The following is a 25,163-nucleotide window of genomic DNA, read 5'->3' as shown; positions in this document are numbered from 1 at the left end:
ACACTCCGACACTATTCTTATTTCCAATTATCAGAATACCACTTCCATTGGTTTACCCAATTCTAAATTGAAATTTAGATTTAGAATAATTTAGTACACTCAAGTATGAATTTTCATAACTACCTACATCCTAAAAGCCAATGGAAATCTTATTTTCAAATTTCAGGATTTAGTACTTTTCGGGTACATAAATACAAATTTCGAAACTTTCCTCCAAATCCAAATCTTACTCTCCGCCAGTAAGGGCAATTTTAAATTTCAGTATTCCAGCTCCATTCTAGTACGAATTTCCAAAAACCCAGCCTTATCTGACTCCTTCGGACTCAGAGTAACCCTCACCCAAATTTTCAAGACTCTAGCTTCAACCGTTTCGTCTGGGCGTGGATAAGTTCTTAAGTCAGTCATTCAATTACTTAACTCTTTTATTAATATATAGTTATTCTGAATTTTGACCAGTTGTGAGGGAGGTACCAACTTCACACCTCATTTTGCGTGGATAAAAATGTCATAATGTGTCGTGTTTGAAATCAATCGGATGCTCATTTCGAGTTTTATGAGATTATTGGGTATTCCAAATTTTGACCCTTTGTTGTCCATCTCCATACTCGATCTAAGTTTGTCAATAATAATACGCTGTACCAAGTTTGCACCAAATGGCATACTCCCTTTAAGAGTTATCGTGCTCATCAAATAGACAGACGGACTGTCAACCATAGATCGATTCCAAATGTCCTGAAACGAATTTGTCTAAAGAGATCTATGGTCTAAAATTGTTATTAGGATAAGACACGTTTTAGCCGTATAAAATATGATATATATATGATATAAAATATATGTTTATATACCCTCTAAGCCAGTAGGCAGGTAAATCTCGTAAATGGAAATTTTTAAATTTATTTAGTTATTTATTTATTTATTTATTTTATTTTTGGAAAATTTAAACATTTTCTTGAGCTCATATTTTGTTAACTATTTGGAACTTACTTCAAAGGAAGATGTGCAGCAATTGTCCTGGGCTACAATTTCTCTGAACATATTACTTAGAAAACAACTTTCTTTTCACAAGGTCTGAGGGAGGGTTAACTGTAGGCCAAGCAAAGAAAACCCGTTCTGCTAGTGGAGAAAAGCTAATAAACAATTCAAAATCCTTTATAATTTTGTACGAACATTAAAAATGCAAAAAAAAAAAATTGTAGATGCGATTTCTTCAAAATTATTAAAAATTAAAAATCAATTTTTTTTAAGAACTGCCACTGACAACGTCAGCCTATATTTTCTGTATGAAAAATTAGTTTTTGTGATGGTTATTCACTTCCTTTCATTTATGTAGATTTCCTCTTGAACAGAGGTGCTTATGAATGAATTACACTACCTTATGCACATCCGCACACATACACACCCGCCCACAAACATAGCCAGTCGTATTTGTGTCATGACTTTCCGTAACATTTTATTCATTTGAATAGCCATGTTCACCCTCGAGACATTTTAAATGTTAATTTAACCAAATTGAAATAGCCTTCACCTCTTTTGGCTATCTTGCGTACCGACCGAACAGCAGAACAGCCCGGCAACCAACCAACCAACCGAAAATCTCGCCCACATAACCCCAAGACCAGGAAATTTGATAAAAGTGACTAACATGTTCGCAGAACTATTCAGAGGTGAGCAAGAGGCCCAAAACAACGAGTCATTTTTGACTCCTGAACATTGTCCATATAAGCAGCTGTGCATGAGTGTGTGTGTGTGAGTGTTGTCTATTTATGTACTTGTGAAGAAATGTATTCACCACTTGAATTGTGGGCAGATGGGTAGGTCCATAGGTCGTATGATGTACACCTTTACAACCGTACAATAGTTGGTTGTGGGCTTAGATGAGCGGTTGCTTGCCTAAACATTTGGCAAGCCTCAACCTTGCTCGCACTCTGTCTCTCTCTCTCTCCCCCACACTCACTCTCCATCAACCATTTTGCATTCACCTTTTGTGAAAACATGTATTCAAATTTCATTTTAATTTCAATGGCCTCTATTTTCGGGGGTATTGAGTTGGGTTGACTTGAATTTGGTTGGCTGAAATTGAATGGTCCACAATAAAGGGGGCCTGGAGACGACATAAGCCTTCCAAAGCCATGGAAATGTAAATGACTTGGAATATTTGAGAACTTTGATAAAGGAGTGTGCGAGTGAAATTCAAATTCTTCGTTGTTGCTGTCCAGTTTGACAGGCTTCGGGTTTGAATTAAAAATGCATGTCAGATGAACTTTCCAACCTTTTTTTGTTGTTGCCATGCAAACTCATGTTTGTGATTATAATTAAAACATTTTCGAAGAAAATTAAACATCAGAGGAAAATGTTGAATGCATATTAGAGTATGTGGATACTTGGCAATTTAAGGTTATGTCTTAGTTTAGCTGATAAAGTTCAGAAGTCTTTTCAAGTGAGAAAGTGTAAAGGAGGAATGTTTTGAAAATTAAGGATTCTGGGCTCACAGTCAGATATTAAACTTGGAAATACATGATGGATGTACACAAGGGTTTTTGGAAATTCGAACTATAAGTGTACGATAAGTACTAAAATGTACTACATTTGGTACAATTTCGTATTATGTAAATGCTTAGAGCTAAAAACCTGAAGTTTGGAATGGGAACCACGGTTCAGGAGTAGGGCCAATGAAAAAAATAGTTTTGGAAATGTGTAATCGTGTATACGAAAAGTACTAAAAGGTACACAATTTGGTACAATTTCGATTTGTTTAACCGATAAAGCTGAAATGCTGAAATTAGGAAATAAGATCAATATTGCATTGTAGAACTCAGGTATGTAGGTAGTTTTGGGAATTCGTGCTGATGTGTACTAAATGGTAATAAATTTGGTACAATTCTAATCTCGGCAGAACTGATAAAGTTCGAATCCTGAAATTTGGCAGAAGGAAAAGTGTTATATTATTGGATTGGAGTATGTAGGAAATTTGTACGAAATGGTACTAAATTGGGTATAATTTAAATTTTGGGAGAACCAGTAGAGATCGAATTTGAAAATAAGATTTCTACTGGATTGTATGATGCTATAAATAAATGGTACTAAATTTGATAAAATTTGATTTGGGTGAACCGATAGAGCTGGAATCCTGAAATTTGGAAATAAAAGTACTGTTCGGAATATAGGATTAGGTGGTTTTGGTTGAGGTGATTTTTGAAATTTGTACTTACATAGAATATTCTAAATTTTGGTTCCATTTGGATGGATGGATCTGGAATCCTGATGTATGGAGCTGGAGTCCTGAAATTTGAAATTAACATTACTGGCGGAGTATAGGATTGAGTTTTGTAAGAAGTTTTGGAAATTCATACTTATATGTACTATATGGCACTAAATTTAGTACAATTTGTACGTGGGTCAACCAATAGGGATGGAATCCTGAAATTTAGAGTAGGAGTTACAGTGGAAGTGTAGGATTGTGGTATGTAGGCAGTTTTGAAAATTCGTACTTATGTGTACTAAATAAATGTACTATATAAATACGTATAAATTTGGGGTACACAGGCGAACCGATAGGAATGGAATCCTAAAATTTAGAGTAAGAGTTACTGTGGGATTGTGGTATGTAGGTAGATTTGGAAAATCGTGCTTATGAGTAGTATATGGTACTAAATTTGGTACAATTTGTATTTAGACGGACCGATAAGGATTGGGGCATATATGAAGCTTTTGAAATTCTTACTTATCTGTACTATACGGTACTAAATTTTGAACATGGACGAACCGATAGGGATGGAATTCTGAAATTTAGAGTAAGAGTTACTGTAGATGGATCTAGAATCCGGATGGATGGATCTGGAATCCTGATGGGTGGAGCTGGAGTCCTGAAATTTGATACATAGGTCTCCCTTGGTATATGGAATTGAGATGTGGAGGTAGTTTTGAAAATGTGTACAATTATTGTACGAAAAATACTAAATCTTATTATATTTGTTATTGGGTGAAGAGATAGAGCCGGAATCCCGAAATTTGATATGGATGTCACGATATGAAGGTACTTAGTGGTACCAAAATGGGCATTGGGTGTAGGGATAGAGCTGGAATCCTGCAGTTTCATATTGAGGTCTTTGTTGGTATCTGAGGATGTCATTTTGGAAATGAGTGCCATGAAAGTACGAAAAGTACTAAATAGTACTAAATTTGGTACTCGTTGAAGGAATAGAGCTGAAATCCTGTAATTTGATATTGATGTCACTGCTGGTGTCTGTGACTGATAAAATGAGTTAGTTTTAGATATGCGTACTATAATTGTACTTAATGGTACTAAATTTGGTAATGGGAGAAATTTCAGAGCTAAAATCATGAAATTAGGTTTGTTGGTTTCAGGGTTTTACATAGGAAGAAGTTGATATATTTTTGTGTAATGGTTTACAATTTCGCATAACATTTTGGCCTCGTTAAGCGAAACTAAATCTCAAATTTCAGAAATCTGGATTAGGAATACTTTTTATACCCTTCACCATACTATGGAGGGTATATTAATTTTGTCATTCCATTTGTAACTCCTCGAAATACTCATGTCAGACCCAACAAAGTATATATATTCTTGATCATAAAATTCTAAGACGTAAAATTCTAAGACGATATAGCCATGTCCGTCTGTCTCTCTGTGTGTCTGTCTGTGTGTCTGTCTGTCCGTCTGTCTGTCCGTCTGTCTGTTGTAATCACGCAATCTTTCGAGGCTAAATTTTGCACACATGTATATTTTTCCAATAGGTAGGTTAAGTTCGTAAATGGGCCATGTAGGTCCAAGTTATCATATAGCCCCCATATAACGGTACCTCCCGATATTCGGTATTTTGACGACATTATTCACCGGAATTGTTTCAAATTTGGCATTTGAAGTTCGTAATGGATACTACAGCCTAAGACAGAAAATTTTCTGTGCAGGTCCACGTCTTCGTATAGCCCCCATATAACTGTACCTCCCGATGTTCGGTATTTTGATGATTTTAGCGACATTATTTACCGGGATTGTTTCAAATTTCGCATGTGAAGTACATAATGGATAGTTAAGCCCATGCCAGAAAATTGTCTGTGCAGGTCCACGTCCTCGTATAGCCCCCATATAACGGTACCCCCGATATTCGGTATTTTGATGATTTTGGGTACATCATAAACAGATTTTTTTCAAGTTTTGCATTTAAATATTGTAATAACTTATGACAAAAGTTGCCTAAGCAGCTCCACGTCGTCGTATAGGCATCCGGTATTTTTAATATTTTAACAGAATTTTTCACGGATTTTATTATTATTATTTTATTTTTTTTTTTTTTTTTGTTTTTTTTTTTTTTTTTTTTTTTTGGGGAATTGCCAAATTTGTACCAAATGGTGGAGGGTATTAAAAGTTCGGCCCGGCCGAACTTACAGCTTTTTAACTTGTTAGTAACTATTATTATAATTTTCCAAAAAGTCTACACCAACCATGACTCTACGCAGTATTGTAATACTTCTTTCTAAATCTGGTTATTGTTAGAAACTCTTGCACCCTTAAAGTATGAATTTTGACAAATCAGTGTTATCCCATACTAGAGTAACGCTCATGAAAAATAAATAGATTTCTGGTTTTCAACTATCTCCAAATTACAATATTTTAGTATTTTTAATACATTTCCTACCCCTGAAAATACGAATTTCTCTAAAACAGGAATTTCCCAATAACTTGCATGTGTCCATCTCAATACCAACTCCGATAAAAAATTTTAAATTTTTGTTGTTGCAAAATCGTCAGGCAAAATCCCATTATTGTTGTTTTTATAAAAACAACGTTTGTTTATGAGTGGAGAACGATGGTAATGTTTACCAGGGGGTAAAGCAGGGAATACCTAGGTTTCGGAAAGAGCCACCAATCCTCATCAGTTCCCTTGTTTCTTGTCTGGGATATTCTCCCCAGAAGTTATTCAAAAAATAACTTCTATGACAAAAAAAAATTTTTTTTACCCAAGTGACGAGATCGTAAGCTCCATAGAAGAGGAACAAAAGAATTACATAAAATTACATAAACATTTTAAAGTTTTATAGACAAAAAAATAAAATTAAAACGTTGTCGCATTGTCGGAGTATGAATTTTCCTCTTTATATTGCCCGGAAAATATTCCAACCCTTATGATCGATAAAAAAAAAAACGGTGTTCCTCTTCTATTCCCTAGAAATAGCTGCCTATTTCACCAATGCTTAAAAACCGTTAACTCCAACCTCACACAGCGAAGGAGCTAATATCCTCATTCATCTTTATCTCAACAAAGTTTATGGAATGCCAATATTGATCCTCTTTCCGCCCTCTGTCAAATCAAAAACAATTTCCGCAATTATTCATTTAAATATGTTCAAATAAATATTCAATTCTATGACTGTCATTGCAAACAAATGACCTGGTCAATATTTAGTTGGCCACATGACCTGAGCAAATCACCAATCATTTGGGACAATTGTCAACCAGTCAGATTGACAAATTGCAAACGATTAAACGTCAATTGTGTATTTTAATTTACCCTCCCGCTGATGTTGTTGTTGGTTGTTTTTTTTTTTTTCTTTTCTATTCATTCGTTGTCGTTTTCGATTTTGTGTTGCTTTAGGTATTTTTATGAATTTCCTAATTACTTTGCAACGTTGCAATTGTTGTGTTTTTCTGTGTTGACAATTAACTGAATATTTGAATGGCTAAATTGCATTCGTCCGGTCGATTTTTCGTTCATACCTTTTCACAGGCAATCGGCACCCAATTTTATATAACGTTGCAAATTCAGAATTTTGGGATATGGTTTTAATAAAAGAAATTCTAAACCGAAGTAATTAGTTGATTTGTTTCATCACTGCGAGAGGCAAAAAAAAAATGGTTGCATATTACAGGGTGAGATAAAAAACTGCAACCAACTTCAGACTTCTGTCATTTCCAAGCCACTCGTCCTACAGCTGTTAAAATTATTCCAGTGACAGCTCATTATATTGTTTACAAGTATACTAAAGCATTTAGGTGAGAATTTTCAAGGAAAAACGTTATTCGTGATGGAATTCAAGCGTGATAGTATGATTTCTTTACATTTGGCTGGAAAACCACAAGTGGCTATCGTTAGAGCAAATGTGAATAAATCTTTTGTGCCTCGTACCATCGCTCGTTACCGTGATACTGGTAGCGTAGCCCGACGTCAAGGAAGTGGATGAAAGAAAACAGCAACATCAGCAGAAATGGTTCGAAAAGTAAAGAAGCGACTTGATCGAAACCCGCGGCGCAGTGGCCGAAGAATGGCTCGTGAGCTGAACATATCGCAATATTCCATTCGGCAAATATTGAAAAATGAGCTCGGGATAAAGCCATTGAAATTCCAAAAAGAGCAAGAACTTACACCTCAACAGAAAGAAAACAGACCCAGAAGAGCTTCGAAAGGGTTAAACTGCCGAATTTGGTTTTCTCCAATGAGAAAACATTCGTTGTCAATAGTTTGCAAACAAAACAAAAAAAAAAAAAATGATCGTGTTTACTTGCCAAAGAGGTCAGCTGAAAATGTGCACCTTCGGTTGGCCACCAGAACTCAGGCGCCTGTGGTCGATCCTCGGTCGTATTAATCAACCGTGGCATCAGAATAAATACCGAATATTATGGCGAAAATATTCTGGAGGGTGTATTAAAGCCTAGGGCACGCAAACATTTTAGCCGCAGACCTTGGAGATTCCAACAGGACTAAGCATCATCAAACTCGGCGCGCGCCACCCAAGAATAGTTGCAAAATGAGGATCCTCGATTCATTTCCAGTGCACAATGGCCACCAAAATCTCCGGATACCAATTCATTGGACTATTGTTTCTGGAGTATTTTGGAAGGCAAGGTTGGCACTAAAATATACCATGTATATTCAAAAATGTTCAATAAATATAAGAGATCAAGAGAGTCGTTGAATAACAAAGTATTGTGAACCCCTCGTTCTGGGTATGTATATAGAGTTGGGTCAATCTAGTGGGATCCAACTAACTATGTAGTTTATTATCTTGTTTCGTGGAAAACTTTGCGTATGAGTGGTATGAAATATATGGGATTTATAAAATCACTCATACATTTAGGAACTGTTGTGCTGGACTATGAACTAGACCAGCGAAGTGTATAAACCACTTCATCAATCAGTAAACTTACCAACATAGTGGGATTCTCTAACGCATTTTTTGAGTTACTGACAAATATCGGTAAAATTAAAACGGAAAATTATGAATGAAAAGTACAACATTGTTGCTATCGGTAGCACTTAACGACTACTTCATTTTGGTCGGTAACTTGATAAACAATATCGTTAATTACCGAAATTATCAGCATTTTAATTTTGTCGTTAATTCAAAAAATTTTGTTAAAGAATATAACACTTCGTTTGTTTACCATTAACAAATTTGATGTGTAGACAGACAGTAGCTGTTCAGCTTTCAATGAAGTAGGAGGCCCGGTTGCTTGATTTCATGATTTTCAATTTCGCATAGCATTACTACACAATATTTACTGAGAGTGAGAGAGAGAAGGAGTTACCTTCTCGATATTCACGCCTGTGAAAAATACACAATCAAAGCTTTCTCGTTAGTAGAGGCTAGCCATGAACTGATATTTAATATTTAATTTGTCCATTCGTCTGATGTAATCACTCTAACTTCCAAATGAATGAAAGTTGATAAAAATATTGCTAAGGTCTGAAGGTTTTTTGGCATTGAAAATGGACTGTATAAGTCCACGTTAGCCCCCATATAACTGTACCGACAGATGAAAAGTTTTTAAGCTGCTTATGATTTTAACCCGAATTTTCTGTAAATCGGCAGCATTTGTTCTCATTATCTAAGAAGTATCTTTGATTTTGATGATTTTAGTGACCTTATTCGCCGGAGTTGTTTCAAGTTTCGTATTTGAATATCGTAATGCCTATGGCATTTATAGGTTCACGTCTTCATATAGGCCCCAAATGGGAGCAATTAGAGTTACATATATTAGAGTAACTCCCTTTTTTTGGTATTTTTATGACTTTAGCAGTTTTTTCAAAAGCTTTTTTCAACGTTTGCAAATTACTTCCACATGGTGGAGGGTATCCAAAATTCGGCATGCCCGAACTTACTGCTTTTTTACTTGTTTTGTTTTTTTGTGATATGACAGTCGTTGGGTAATAGCTAATATATATATATGGGATGCATAGCCGGATCAATTCGGTAAAAACGTGGCGGGAATATTTTTAATCGGAACATAACCGTATGATCGAAAATGCACACTCGTTGGACAGCAAATAAGAGGCAAATATATGTGCAAGGTTTTGTCGAAATCTTAACCGATTTCAGCACTATTGGTAGTGACATTTTCCAACTGCAACAGAAGTCTCGAAACTACTTTATAACGGCATAAACAACATTTGGCTTTTGGAGTTTTGATTTAAAAACGATTACTATCAAGTCTACTTGGCATTTTCCACAACTTTTACTCGCTATTGTGGAGTGAAATTATAAGAAGATTTGCTGCGAACTATAAAAAAGTTCAATTTTTTAGAAATAAAATAGGTTTATTATTAACAAAAATTGTTGTCATTTCATAAATACTATGGTACCTTAATAGATTGTTTATTCTAAAATTTTGTGCAGAATATTTCTTTTTTTTTGACATTTTTGCCTAGAACGAAATTTTATGTTACTTTCGGGCGTCAAAATCGAAAAAAGACAGAGGACAAATTTATGAAAAAAATAAACTTTGATGCAAAGAAAAATTATATACAGTGGAAATAGGGATTTATCTTCCTTGTTAACTTATAGTGAAATTTGATGAAGAATGTTTTTGTATTTGATGTCATCTTTCTAAAATGATGTTTTGTAGGAGATTTTTGCACAAACTGAAATAAAGTACACTTTTAAACCTAAAATTTGTATGTAATATATTGAATTCCTGGCGTTTAGGTAAGACTTAGCCTCTTGATGTCTTCTACGACTTATAGTAGAGTTTTATGACAAATATTTTTTAAATGTAAAATATTATATTATATTTTATTTTTTGTAAGTAATTAAATGTAGAATATGTTCACTTGCTAAGATCCTGTTAAAAAGGGAGTTTTTAACCATATTTTAAAAAAGCAAAGAAAAGACCCATTTTTGTTTCGATTGAGAGTTACATTTTTCGATCAAAATATTGCCTAAAGCACTATACACCTAAAACTCACGAAGTTCGAGGAAACTTTATCTGAAAATTTCTAAAAGTGTTGAAGGGGGGTGAACTTGCCCCCTTTATTTAGTATACTTTGCGATGTAAACTTTAAAAACGCCGGTACACATTCTTTCATAATCTCCTGGATATTTCCCGTAATTATTTTTTTATGTTGCACAATGTTATAAATCACACCTTAGGTTTAGATCAGGGTTGGGCAATTGAATTTTCTGTCAAAATGTTTTTTCATAGAATTTTAAGCTCTTTTCGAGCAGTTGATGAGAAAGATACTGTTGGATTTTTTATATCCTCCACAATACATAGTATTGTGGGTATATTAAGTTCGTCATTCCGTTTGTAACTCATCGAAATAATAATTTTAGACCTAACAACGGATATATATTCTTGATCAGCTGGTGTGTGCAGCAGGTCAAGTTCGAAGATGGGCTATATTTTTGGTCCATGATATCGTATGGCCCCCATAAAGGGTACCCCCCGATATTCGGTAATTTGATATTTTTAGGCACATTTTTTCAATGGAATTGTCTGAAATTCTACAAAAGTAGTTCTTTGTGTATACTTTACCGTAAGATAATGTATATATAGGTCTACGATATCCTATATCCCATGTAACGTTACCTGCGGATATTCGGTATTTTTGATGATTGTAGTAAGTTTGTTAATGGAGTCGTCTGCAATTCCACACAAGGAGTTCCTTCTGAAAACCTTGGAAGAGGGTATACGATTTGTCTATGCATGACACGTCTTCGTATAGCCCACATATAACGATACCCCCCTTTATCCGGTATTTTTGATGATATAAGTAACATTATTCACCGGAATTATTTCAAATTTGATGATATTGGCAACATTATTCAACAGAATTGCTTCGAAGTTCGGAATCGATACTACAGCCTATGAGAAAAAATTACTTATGCAAGTCCACGTCTTCCTATATCCCCATATGACGGTTTTCATTCAAGTGGTATTTTTCGACGGATTGTTTTGAAATTATTCAAGATCCTTCAAAATGGACGGGTCGAACTTAGCTGTTTTTTACTCGTTATAGATAGAAAGTTTCAAGATATTGATTGATAAATTACAACATTTGACCTTTAACTTCTATAAAATGATATGTACGATATACTTGGCAAATGATCAGCGTAGAATATAAATCCAACATTATCATGGTTCGAACAATTGGATCCTTAAACTTACGGAAAGGCAACTGCCATAATTAGAACTATCTTCCTATAAAGTCTAGTGCCACATTTAGTGGCACGAAAACTAGGCACATTTCACCGGAACACAAATTTAGTCCTGCCACAAATACATAGAAACAAAACGTCATTTTAAGTGCTGTCATTTTGATTTATTTAACGATTTGTCACAACATTTTGTGCAGATTAAACCATAACGGAACACGGAACAGAACAACCATTGGAAATGGCTCAAATATGATATTCGTTTCCTTTATTTTTATTTTTGGTACCGGATAGCAGGAACAATTGTCTCCAGCCATGCAAAACAGCAGCAACTCTCATATTCCAATTTATATTCAAAATAGACAATTCAAACAAATCAAATGCATGTGCATATGTGTGTGTGTGTGTGTGTGTGTGTGTAAATATGTTTGCATGTTGTGTAGGACTTTTTCGGCGGCGGACAATAACAACAACAGCGCAAATTGGCAAATGACAGCAATAAAAAAGCGAGTTAAATGTTTTCTAGATGACAATGACAATAAAAATATAAATTATTTCGCTTTTATGGAATTTTAATATCCGGTTGCACACAAAAATTATTCGGGAGAGCGGGAGGAGAGCAAGGGATGTGGAGACCTGCTGTTGCAGCCGTATTCAAATTATGCCATGACAAATTACAATCTAAATAACATTTGATTTGTGGCAACATTCTGGCGAAAATCCTTCTCGTCATTGCAATTCAAGGGAAATTAGCCAAGCCATTAGCCGGTGGCCATGAAAATAAATTTCGTTTTTAATGTGACATTTTTTGTTGTTGTGTGGAAAATCGTGGAGTGAAATTATGGCCCAGAATCGATTAACTGCATTCATGAAAATAAGCATTTTATTTGCCTCGGTGAATATGCAAATGTGAATTGTAAAAAATTATTTAATCTTTTGTGGTTTATAGTTTAGTTGCGCTGTTAATCGTTTGGAAGTTGCCATGAAATTTAAGTTGTGTAAAAATTGAAAAGGTTTAAATGTAACTATTTAATTTAATTGAATCTCCGTCTCATATCGTCATAAAAAATACAATTTTATATTCAAAAGTGTTGTGAAAATATTGTCAAGATAAAAATTTCACTTGGACTCGTGAAAGAACATAAAATATAACTGTGATCTTGCTTGGAATCCAGCATTTGGGGTCTTGCCTGAAATGAAAGAAGTAAAAAAGCTTAGGTTGTAGTATCCATTACGAACTTCAAATACCAAATTTGAAACAATTCCGGTGAATAATGTCTCTAAAATCGTCAAAATACCGAATATCGGGAGGTACCATTATATGGGGGCTATACGAAAACGTGGACCTGCACAGACAATCTCCTGTCATAGGCTGTATCATCCATTGCGAACATCAAATACCAAATTTGAAACAATTCCGGTGAATAATGTCGCAAAAATCATCAAAATACCGAATATTGGGAGGTACCGTTATATGGGGGCTATACGAAGACGTGGACCTGCACAGACAATCTACTGTCATAGGCTGTATCATTAATTGCGAACATCAAATACCAAATTTTAAGCAATTCCGGTGAATAATGTCGCTAAAATCGTCAAAATACCGAATATCGGGAGGTACCGTTATATGGGGGATATACGAAGACGTGGACCTGCACAGACAATCTCCTGTCATAGGCTGTATCATTCATTGCGAACATCAAATACCAAATTTGAAACAATTCCGGTGAATAATGTCTCTAAAATCATCAAAATGCCGAATATCGAGAGGTACCGTTGTATGGGTGCTATACCCAAATGTGGACCTACATGGTCCATTTTCAATAACAAAAGACCTGCAGACATAATATACATTTGAGTAAAATTTTATAAACCTACTTCATTTTGTTCGGAAGCTAGAGTGATTTCCACTGATGGATAGATGGACGGACATCGCTAAATCGACATAGAATTTTAAGCTGATCAAGAATATATACACTTTGTAGGTCTGAAATGTATATTTCAAGGTGTTACATATGGAATGACAAACTTAATATACCCTCCATACTATGGTGACGGGTATAAAAAGGATATAACAAAATACAGAACGCGTCCGCCACAATACTGATGGAAAACTTTTAACTTGAACAATTTTCAAGAATCAAATCGAATCTCAATGACAATTTAATTTGCATCGTTTCCGACATATTTCGTTATTAACTGAAATTATTAGCAGACGAGCCTAGTTTACCAAAATGTGCCCCATCGAATATGGGCCCACTTTTTCTGGTAACCAAATAAAGTCAACATTTTTACAAGTTTGCTATAATTTTTATCGTTCTCTTGTGAACCTTACACATGGCAATTTTCATGTTTCATTATCTGTCCATCAAGAGTTCGCATTTTGATATGTTTCTTCAAACTTCCTCACAAACCTAAGCAAATTTCGGATCCCTATCCCCGAAAATGGCATTCTTGTATAATTTTGAATCTCTAACTTCCTAAGCGTCTGTGGTCGCAAGCCTTGACAAAAATCCAAATCATGAATACAAGAACATTCAGCAAAATCGATTGAAAACATACGATAAAAACCCTTTAAAGAAGTAAAATCGGGGGTAGGGTTATATGGGAGCTATATCAAATTGTGAACCTATATTAACATTATTTTACAAGAACAGCAGGTATTCATTAAGATTTCAAATTTTTTGTTCATTTCAATTAAAAGATACCTAAAATCTTCAAATTTGTTTAAATCGGAGGTTACAGTTGGAAAAGTGGACCAATCTTCAAAAATTTTTTTGATTACATTATGCTACTGTAAAGATCAGATTGATTAGTTTGTCACACCTTCCCATACATGTAAGACCACTGTGCATTGGTTGCGTGGGATGATTATTCACCGTTCCACTTTTCATCATCTTCGATATTAATAGCTCTTTTCCTCAGAAACGTCGATTTACCGGCTACTGTCGATGTAGGAGAACTGGATCAGAAATCTTTCCAACTTGTTTGCCCAAACATTCCTCCTCAACTTCTGGCTAAGACCGGTCACTTTTCGTTGCCTTGCTTGGAATTATGGTCTAATTCAGGTCGTCGTCGGTGAGTGTGAGATTGAGAGTGCTGAGTCCTGTTGGAATGTCCAAGGTCTGCGGCCAAAGTGTTTGTTTGTTACACTCTTCAGAATAGTTTTGCGATAATATTCGGCATTTATTTTGATGCCACGGTCGATTAATACGAGCGGAGAGCGACCATCGGCTGTTATGGCGCCCCACACCATCACCATGGCCGGCGCTTGGGTTCTGGTGGCCAACCGAAGGTGCACATTTTCAGCTGTCCTCTTTGGCAAGTAAACACGATCATTTTGTTTGTTTAGAAACTGCTGGACAACGAACATTTTCTCATCCGAGAAAACCAAATTCGGCAGTTCACCACTTTCGGCCAAGCGAAGCAACTTTTTAGCTCTTTTGAGTCTATTTCCTTTCTGTTGCGATGTAAATTCTTGCACTTTTTGGAATTTCATTGGCTTTACCCCGAGCTCATTTTTCAATATTTGCCGAATGGAATATTGCGATATGTTCCGCTCAAGAGCCATTTTTCGGCCAATGCGACAAGGGTTTCTCTCAAGTCGCTTCTTTACTTTTTAAACCATTTCTGCTGATGTTTCTGTTTTACATCCTTGACATCGGGTTACGCTATCAGTATCACGGTAACGAGCGATGGTACGAGACACCAAGTTTTATTCACATTTAAATGTTGGAGTGCTCCAACGATAGCCACTTGTGGTTTTCCAGTCAACAATGCTTCCGAAAGCGGAAAAATGGTATCTGACCGCCCACTTTTTCTAACGTGGGTTTCTCTTCGGCTGAGGTATGCTTAGTCGCAGCCGAGGTCTCCATAAGGACCCACTAATCCTTATGAAATGAAAATAGTAGAATTCTCCTATAATATATATGTTTGGAATTGACTTCAGATATACTAGGGAATTCAATATTTAGCTGTTCAGTTGCTATCAGAACGGGTTATAGACTTTAGGGAATATTCGTAGACTTCGGTCGGGATTACGTTGATGATGGGGTTGTAGATGATTCCGCTGCTCGAGCTATGATCGGGAATTCTGGTGAAAAGCGATCGGCTCACAGGTTTTCGGGTTGCGTATCGAGTATTGGATAATCGGGAACTCGGAAATTAGTTAGGCTATGCTACGGTCTACGCCTACCCTTACGCTACTATTCTAGATTTCTGTTGGGAACTGTGAGCCCCAAGCTCCAGTAACAATTTATAAATGGCCACACAATTAATGAGCCCATCAAAAACACCTTCCTAGCTAACAGTTCCTGTTAGTATTAGGACACTAAATTATTGGAAAATCACCACGTACCTCTTGAGGCAATCCCCCTGAAGTAGCAATCCTGATCCGTCAGCCGAAAACAGAACTATAAATGTATACACCATAGTAAAATTAATAAGAATTATTATTCGTCTTTTGAATGTTGCTTCGAAGAGTGTTAAATCTGACCGGAAATCTTAAAGGGAAATTTTGGTTATCTAATGGGTGCAGAACGACAACTCCTCTTTTACCATGAATTCTCGCTCTTATGAAACTTTGCATAATTGCTAACTTATTATAATTCCTTTTTCCTTTGTTTCTTTGCAGTAACGCCTAATTCCAAAAGACAACTTCAAGGATCGCCATTATCACGCATCACCAGCACCATTTGTAACAACAACAACAACATCGGCAAACACATAACGCGCAGCTAAAACATGGGAACCGGTCATTTCTTCTGGGTGATATTTTACTTTGCCAGTTTATGTAGTGCATCACTGTAAGTACACTCGAAGCCACAACTATTTTACCACCAAAATTTTGGGCTCTTCTTTCGTCAACCAAAAAAAAAAGATGTACAGACATTTACTATTTATTTTCAAATATTTCCGTACTAAAAAAAAAAGAAAAACAAAACTGAAAAGAATAGAAAACTATTTTGCACAGGATAACTGTTGTCAACACCGCTGTAAATAAACGAAACGTATTCTTTGAGATTCCACCAATTTCAAACGCTTAATTTTATCGAATTAATTTTTTATTAATTTTTTTAATTTTTGTCGGATTAGACATTTTGGAATTATTGCAAATTTTTAAATCAAATGAAATACTCAAAATTAAGCATATCTTTGATTTCATTTTGAAAATACACAAAATGCGCCACAAGCTTACCAGCTGGACTAGACAGAGAGAGACACAAGACAGCAACACAATTAAGCACTCACACAGACACACAAGAGAACACAAACGCTGTAGAAAACACAATCCACTTCATCACCTGAGCTTTGATAACTTTCACACAGTAGCCGTCAGCCACACAAGTTTCCACAAACAAACACGCATGCATTTCATCACTTATTCACTCACCCACTCACCAGCAACCACTGACTGACTGTCCGACTGCCACCAAACCAACTATACCACACCTGAAGATATGCTTAAATTTTTATGATATGTGCGGCTGTATAATATTCCAATAATAACATATTTGTTCGACACATCACTGTTATAATTGGATTGTCTGTTTTTTTTTTTTAATTCCATGGCTTTTTCTGTTCACATTCGCAATTTGTCAAAATTTTATTATTTCTTTGTATGTGTGTGTGACATATTCAGTTTGCATAAAAGCTCTGAGCTCTGTGGCGGTATTTGCTAGTTGCAGAACATATTGCTGGTTGTTTCGTCCCTAATAATCATCGTGACAGTGACAAAGATAAGGTCCACACATAAGTTTGACACGTTCCACTTTAACTTCGAGAGTCTAGTCAATAACGGATTGACACCTCGGGCATCTCCTCGGCAAACTTCTCTCTCGGGGGAAATTTTTCTCTCCTTGCTTTATCCTTTCTCTCATTGGAATTGCAGGAATCTTTGCGTTCACTTGTCGTTCTGTACTTGAAGTGTACACTTGTCGCGCGCTAATCCCTCGTTCGTGGTCACAATTTCAAATGTATAATTCGGATTGCTCGCTTTATAATAATGCTGCAAAATGTTAAACATTACTACACCTCCCCCTTATCTCACCCAAGAGTGACCCTCACACAAAACTTTATAGCTTCAGCTATTATTGATGGTTTGATAAAAATTTTGCACAATTTTATGCCTTTTGGTACTTTTTGGTATTTTCGTACACTTAAAGTGCAAAGTCCCAATGATCCTGGCTTATTTTAACATTTGCATCAAGTTTGGTCTCATGCTAAATCTTAAAGTTTCACTTCCTACGAATGGGCAAATAACAATTTTGTAACTTTTAGAACCTTCTAGTACATTTGGTACCCCTAAAGTAGAATTTTTTGATAATGCGGCCTTATCTCAATCTTTGCTCAAACAATTTTAGGTTCTAAGTTTTCCGGCCAACCTTTTGTACCTTCTGTATCCCTAAATTATAGATTTCAAAAGTTCACCATATATTTCATTCCACTTTCGAAATTTCGAGATATTACCTATTATCTATATCTCAGTAACAACATTGTACAAGTCAGAAATCTTTTGTTTCCTCGTGGCACATATTCCAACGTTCTAGCTTTTGTCGATCGAGCAAAAACAAATATTTACCCCTATTTATATATTTGTACTTTTTGTGCCCTTAAAATATGGAGTACCGAAAACATAGCTGTATCTCGCCGCAAAGAGTGATCTTCAATTAAAATTGCAGTTTTAGTTCCTACCGATCGTTAAATTTTGTAAATAATTTAACTTTTCGTGGCCTTTTAAGCAAGAGTTGCCCTTCTACCAAATTTCAAACGTCTAGCTATTTCCGATCGCACAGTAATTGTTTTGTACCTCTTAGGACTTTTTATGTCCTTAAAGTACAAATGTCCAAAAAATCCCCCTCCATATCATTTGTCATATTGGCCCGCGTCAGCGAAATAACTTTTATACAAAAATACGAAAGCCCATTTCCGGTCCATGTACCGTCTTGTACATGTGTTTTTCGTACCCTTTGAGTACGAATTTCCAAAAAAAAAATTTACCATTTGGTACATGTTAGTATTTCCTAGTTAATACTTTTTTTTTGTTATTACTTTATAATTCAAAAATTTTACCGACACTACAGTTGATTATACCTTCACAACAAAAGAGACTACTACTTATATTGCCTTCTACTAATTTCTGAATCTCAGAAATCGTAGAAAGAGTATCCACATTGTGATCACCGTGTTGTCTTGGCCCATTTAAATCTTCTGGCTAATTGAATTGGACAGCGACAGAGTAAGTGCTTGACAGAGCCTGCAGTATTCAGTGTCGTCGCCCCATTTCAAATCATGGCCCTTATGTTACAGTGTTCCGTAATTTGGCCTACCATAAGCTTTACTTCGGATTTCTTCAAGGAGATGAGTGGCGTTGGTCTCCGTTCGGAGACAACTGGCCATATTTTTTGGAGATATTACAACCCTTTCCAATCTGCCAATTCTGATTGAATCTCTCAAGATAGAGCTTATGTAATACTTGGAAGAAGTGACACAGTGGTGGCTGCACTGAGCTATGGATCTCTTGATCTACTGACTCAGATCCGCCCATGGCCAATTCATCTGCCGATTCAATGCCGGTTATTTTGCAATGACCCGGAAACCAACAAAGTTTGACAGACGTCTTATACTTTTCCAGAGCATTTCTGCATTCCAGAACAGCCATAGATTTCATTGTAACAGAATTAAGAGCTTCCAAGGCCACCTGACTATCGACATATACAGTCGCCGGTCTGTTTATTTAATTGAATCTATTTTCCAACAGCTCAATAGCTTTCCTGATAGCAAAGATTTCTGCCTAAAAACCCCTGCAATCGTTGTTTAGTTCAAAGAATCTTCGGATATTTAAGATTTCACAGAAGACTACAGCTTCCGTGGCACTTTCCATTTTTGAACCATCAGTATAAACAGTTATACCGTTAAAAGGTAGTGTGTTCCGGGTCCAAATGTCCCAGTGATTCGAAACTTTGCCTGTGTGATATATAATCACTGGTTATAGCCGACCTCCTATACTCTCCACATTTTTAAAAATAATAGATACTTAAGGGTTTTAAGTTTAGTAGGGTATAAAGTATAGATTGGAGTGTGCTTTTATAGGCAGCTGTAATTAGCAACGATGCTACTATTTATCAAAGTTTTTTTCTGACAGTAGCTTCCTCTAAAGCATGTCACCATACTAGCCCTCCGTACGTTATTATATCATAAATGATTATATGTGGTTTAAGTACCCAACTGTTTCCTATAGAGTTTCTACAAAGACAAAAACTCGCTCCTTAATGTTCCTCTTTCAATTTCGTTTTTGATCAAGGACAGTACAGCCTAACTCCATCCAGCATAGGTAGCGAAGAATCTGGGATTTTCAGCTCCTTGTGAATAGTACGAGCTCAGTTTAAGATGGGTTCACGCCGAGTCCATCTAGATAGTTTACAAGAGTTCCCTGCATAAGATCTGAAACAGTTTGTAATAATTTACCCGCAATCTAGAGAACCACATCGTCAGTGTAAGCCGCTACTTGCGTTCTGTCACGTTCTAGGTCCATTAGAATATCGTTTATCACCAGAAGCCAGAGTAAAAACAAGAACACCTCCTTGTGGGGTACCCCTAGTAACCGATTTCCTGACAGACCACTCCCCAATGCATGAGTTGATAATTCTGCTACTGAGCATTACATCAATCCATTTAATTAGGAGTGGTGGTAAACTAAGTTTTGTAAGAGAACTATGAAGTGCCTCAAGTGTAACATTTTATTGAATGCCCCTTCCATATCTAGAAAAGCTGCCAAGGTGAAGCACGAGTCGTTCCGGTTCTTCTCCATAAAACCAACTACATCATGCTGCGCTGTTTCAACAGATTAAGATTTCATGTAGGCATGTTGAGCACTGCTGATCGAAGGGTAGTAAAGATCTGATCTCAATATCTATCAGTCTCTCAAGAGTTATCAACAGAAAACATGAAAGATAATAGGCCTGTATTCTTTTGGAAGTACATGACTTGGCTTCCCCGCTTTGGGAATATAGTGACTGAAACTTCACTCCAAAGTGATGGAATGTGAGAGAGAAAATTTGATACACTTATTTCAGAGCTGTATCTGATATCGGGTACCAAAGATTATTGTTGTAACCTAAAATCGGATAAAACATATATGTGGGAGCTTTAGCAATATCTTAACCGATTTACACCACAATTTAAGTACTTGAAGTACTTATTGACTCAATTCGGTCAGATGTACCAAAATTCAGGTCAGTTGGACTTATATTGGCCATATGATCCAATTATCACAAATTTCAATTGGGTTCGTCCTTGGGTCAAATAAATTTTGCAACATTTCATTTAAATCAGATAATAAATGCGACCTGCATTTTGTTCGACTCAGAAAGTGATTCTATGAAGATCCTCAAAAGTAACTCTGGGTCTATCTCGCTTCCTTCTCCATGTTACAAACAAATTCACAAAGACATGATACCCCTACCACTTTTTGGTGTAGGTTATAATTACGTACTAGCCGACAAATTCGGAATTTTCAGTGTTGCTACTCTTTATATTCCCAATAGATTCGGGGATCTTTGAAAAAATTTATTCAGGGTTTAGAGGCTTCCTGATTTCGATTTTGTAATTTCTTAAGGCAATATTAACAACGCTTCATTCCAATAGTATTAAGGTATTCCTTTTCTATCATAATGTAGCCACGCCTAAAGAGCCCATGCAAATTGAATATGAAAAAACAGCATTTAAATTGTTTCCACCTTTTTCCAATTTCTTCTCTAAAAAAAAAACAAATTTGCTCTTCACTAAATTTTTGTTATCACTCAAAATTAAAAACAAAAAAAAAAAAAAACACTTATTATACGTTCGTACCTATCATAATTTCAGAGCTAATAATGCCAAAATAAATTTCCGAGAAAAGGAGAAAAAAGTCTTAGATCAAATTTTAGGTGCAGGCAAATACGATGCAAGAATACGGCCATCCGGTATCAATGGAACGGGTAAGAACAACAATTTTCCTTTTACACAATTATACAGCTACTGCTACTCCTTAACTTTATGCCACAACAAAAAGATATTAATATTTTTTTCTCAAAAATACACAAAGAAATCTTACAAAAAAAATGTTACAGAAATTTTAGGGAATTTATTATGATGTTAATTTTGTGTTTGTTTTTAAAATTTTAAATATTTTGATCTCGATTTTTAGAAACAATAATTACGTTTTTTAACACATATTGGTTGTAAGTTTTAGTTGAAAAAACCAAATCTATTAGAATATAAATATAGGTCAAGATCAGGAATATTTACAACATAATCAAGCACTTCTAAAACTTAAAAATTGCCGTATGCCACAGAATAATATTAATTATTACTATAAATATATAATTTTATTTTTTTTCAATGAAATTTATGATTTTTAAAGTTTATTTTCCCGTTTCTTTTGCATTATGACATATAAAACAAATATTTTTTTAGATAAATTTAAATTTATATATTTATCATTATAATTAAATTTAAAACCAAACAAAAACCAACAATAAGATCATCTTATAATCATATCTATTTATTGAGTATTGTATTAAAAATTTATTATCCCAAAATTCAAAACTACAAATCAAACCAATCAACCTAGTTAAACCTTTCTACTAATCCAATAATTTCTCTCTATATTACTTACTTACCCACTTATTTTGTATTGATGATCAAAATCAATAATTGTTATTTGAAAACCAAAAAAAAAATCAAATCAAAAAAATCATTGTATCCATACTCTACCTCTACTACCTTACAAAACCAACCAACCAACCAATCAAACCAAACCAAACAAAAAAACGTCATACTGTACTGTTGTAAACCGAAAACAAAAACAAAACAAAAAAAACTTGTGAATCTGTCAAACTGATCAAAATGCTAAAAATGCTAAATGAAAATGCAAAATCCAATATATACATGCAACAACAATGTATATATGTGTGTACAACTATTAAAATCTAACATACAGATGGTCCCGCCATAGTCAGAATCAATCTGTTTGTTCGAAGTATTATGACGATTAGTGACATTAAAATGGTAAGTCCTCACCAACAACCTGGCAAAAAATAAACCAAAAAACTCACAAAGAATTGTTTTGCTCGGCAAACAATTCGAGTGTGTTTTTTTCTCAATTATTCGAAATGCGAAAGTATCCCCGTCCCCTGTCAAGCCAAAGAAAAACAAAATAAAAAAATTATCAAAAATTATTGCCCCCCTTGACCAAAAGCAACAACAACTACCAAAATAGTTAAAATCCCCTACTAATAATAAAAAAGCAAATCTCAAAAGCTAAAACTCCCATCCATTTGAAAATGTAATCAACATTAGTTTCTCACTCTGCTCCTCTGCCTTTGAAAAAAATACATAAAATTTTGTGAATGTCTAACCTTGCCACACCCACCACCAACCAACCACCTAACTACCCACGTACATCTAAGTAAGAAACTAGATCAATTGCAAGAGTATTCGAAACAAACAAATAATTCACTTACTCCATATTTATACCAAACGAAAAAAAAAAAAAACAAATCGAAAATTCGACAACTTCCAAAGCAAAATCATTCAGCATTGAATTATAAACCAAAATCTCTCACCCCCTCCCCCCTTATCTGTCTTTCTTTAAAAGTTAGTTGCAATTTCGAATCTATTTGTAACGAATTTCGCCTAAATCATAAATCGAATCAAAATCAGAAAAAGAAAAACAAAATCGATACCCATAACGTATTGGATCGAATTGATTAAAAATTATATCACCTAACATTCTATAAAGAAAACTCCAACAACATTTTCACATGTAATTTTAAGTTTACAAAAAAAAAGGGATCTAATATTTATATATAATCAGCAGTAGAACAAAATGATTAGATATTAGAAACATAAGTTGAATTCAGAATGGAAGATCATAGACACTTCTTTTGGATCGTCTATTTGTTGATATTGATCTCAAGCACCTAAGAAAGTTCAGGGATAAGATAATGAAATTTGAAATTGATATTAGAAACTAAGTTATATCATCCTATACGCAATCAATTTGACGCGTTTGATAAGCCAGGAGCGGTAAAGTCGGTAAACGCATTGACGAGCAAAACTATCCAAAAACGTACGTTACTGGTACTGACATAGACAAGAAAGGTATAGACTAAAAAGTTTTGAAATTTACCCCTTCCGGCAGATGTCACTAAGGTTGATCTTGGGTCAGTAAAGTCACTCAGGGCTAGTGAAGTCACTCGACTTCGAAAACTATTTATTCATTTTTCTGCTATTTATGTTTTATATCTTTATATTTCACGATATAGTTGGGTAATGTAAATGAAAATAAAGTCACTGTTTCAGTTTCAATTGATAAATAATAAGGAATCATAAAAATATTTAATATTTTGTATTTTGAGAGAATTGAGTGAGTCTACTGAACCTCTCAAAAGAGTGAAAAGGCTAGCAAGTAGAATATAAAAATGGTATCAAACTGTTCGAAATAAAGTTCAGAGTTAAGTGAAAAAATAGTTTTTTTAGTTCGCTTGTGTGTTGTAGCAGTAGATATGAGAGACATCTCGCACGAAAGCCAGTTTTTTGTAAACAAAAACTAGAGAAGCAACAACACTATGATATGCTTTGTTGGTATAGATTGGCGACAACGCTCTCTTTTCTATATCCGCAAGAGTCGGTTGAGAAAAGATCCGTATTTAGAAATAAAACAACGGTATGACAATAAAATCGCTAACAAAGTACTCGACAAGAGAAAAATCGGCTCGATGCTTCACTCCCACTCGAAAACGATCAAAGCATACTCGTTCATATACTTGTTATATAATACAGACTAAATGGCAATGACCAGGGACATTCAGTATCGAAAAACCCGTATGCTTTAATACATAAAATGACTAAACGCATTCGTTCTGTTGTTCTGCTAAGGCCTCTAGCCTGCTATACTCTCTAAGCCCACGATACAATGAAGGCGCCTTCCGTTATTTCGTGTCTAGTACGTTCGTATCGAAAAGCCGCACATTTCCTCGCACAATAATAACTTTATGTTAGTACAAAAATGCTCAATTATGCCTGATAAACCATTTGTCGTATTAAGTTGTGTGCTGGTGAACCTTGCAAAGCCAATTCTTTTCAGAGCTCAGAAATATATCCTCGAATTTGAGTAGAGAGTAAACTTCGATCGCAACCGCTTCAACATAAAGTAAAAGAGTGGAGAGTAAACTTTTTGTTAATCTTAAACTCTTCAACTGCATCCACTAACGAGCTGGTCCATTCCCGGCGAAGTGCTTGTGTGAGGTTTTCGACACTTTGGTATTTTTGAGTGTCAACCTTGCTTTCCAAAATACTCCAGACACAATAGTCCAACGGATTAGTATCCGGAGATTTTGGTGGCCATTGTGCGCTGGAAATAAAGCGAGGAACCTTATTTCGTAACCATTCTTGGGTGGTGCGTGCTGAGTCCTGCTGGAATGTCCAAGATCTGTGATACGGGTTTTCGATCAAGTCGCTTCTTTACTTTTCGAACCATTTCTGCTAGTGTTGCTGTTGTCTTCCGTCCACTTCCTTGACGTCGGGCTACGCTACCAGTATCACGGTAACGAGCGATGGTACGAGACACGAAAGATTTATTCACATTTAAATGCTGGAGTGCCCTATCACGCTTGAATTCCGTTACGAATAACATTTTTTCTGGAAAATTCTCACCAAAACGCTTGTAAACAATATAATGAGCTATCACTGGAATAATTTTAACAGCTGTCGAACGAGTGGCTTAGAAA

At 35.4% G+C, this 25,163-nt stretch overlaps 1 protein-coding gene across 24 annotated transcripts in view; it reads left to right on the top strand.

Moving 5' to 3' along the window:
• LOC101887288 (glutamate-gated chloride channel) overlaps positions 1 to 25,163 on the top strand; it is a 174,367-nt gene that overhangs the window by 78,939 nt on the left and 70,265 nt on the right. For 17 of the 24 annotated variants that reach the window (XM_059122736.1, XM_059122753.1, XM_059122750.1 and 14 more), the window contains 2 exons: positions 16,025 to 16,196; positions 21,256 to 21,368. In XM_059122736.1, the coding sequence (XP_058978719.1) occupies positions 16,135 to 16,196; positions 21,256 to 21,368 (175 nt within the window). In that variant the 5' untranslated portion in view covers positions 16,025 to 16,134. Of the gene's footprint in view, positions 1 to 16,024; positions 16,197 to 21,255; positions 21,369 to 22,372; positions 22,441 to 25,163 lie in introns of all 24 variants that reach the window. The other 7 variants (XM_059122754.1, XM_059122758.1, XM_059122748.1 and 4 more) reach the window with 1 other exon arrangement.

Source organism: Musca domestica, unplaced genomic scaffold (assembly GCF_030504385.1).
Source record: "Musca domestica strain aabys unplaced genomic scaffold, Musca_domestica.polishedcontigs.V.1.1 21, whole genome shotgun sequence".
Classification (NCBI taxonomy): Eukaryota; Metazoa; Arthropoda; class Insecta; order Diptera; family Muscidae; genus Musca; species Musca domestica.
The sequence above is the reverse complement of the archived record's forward strand: the minus strand, read 5'-3'. Positions and strand labels throughout refer to the sequence as shown.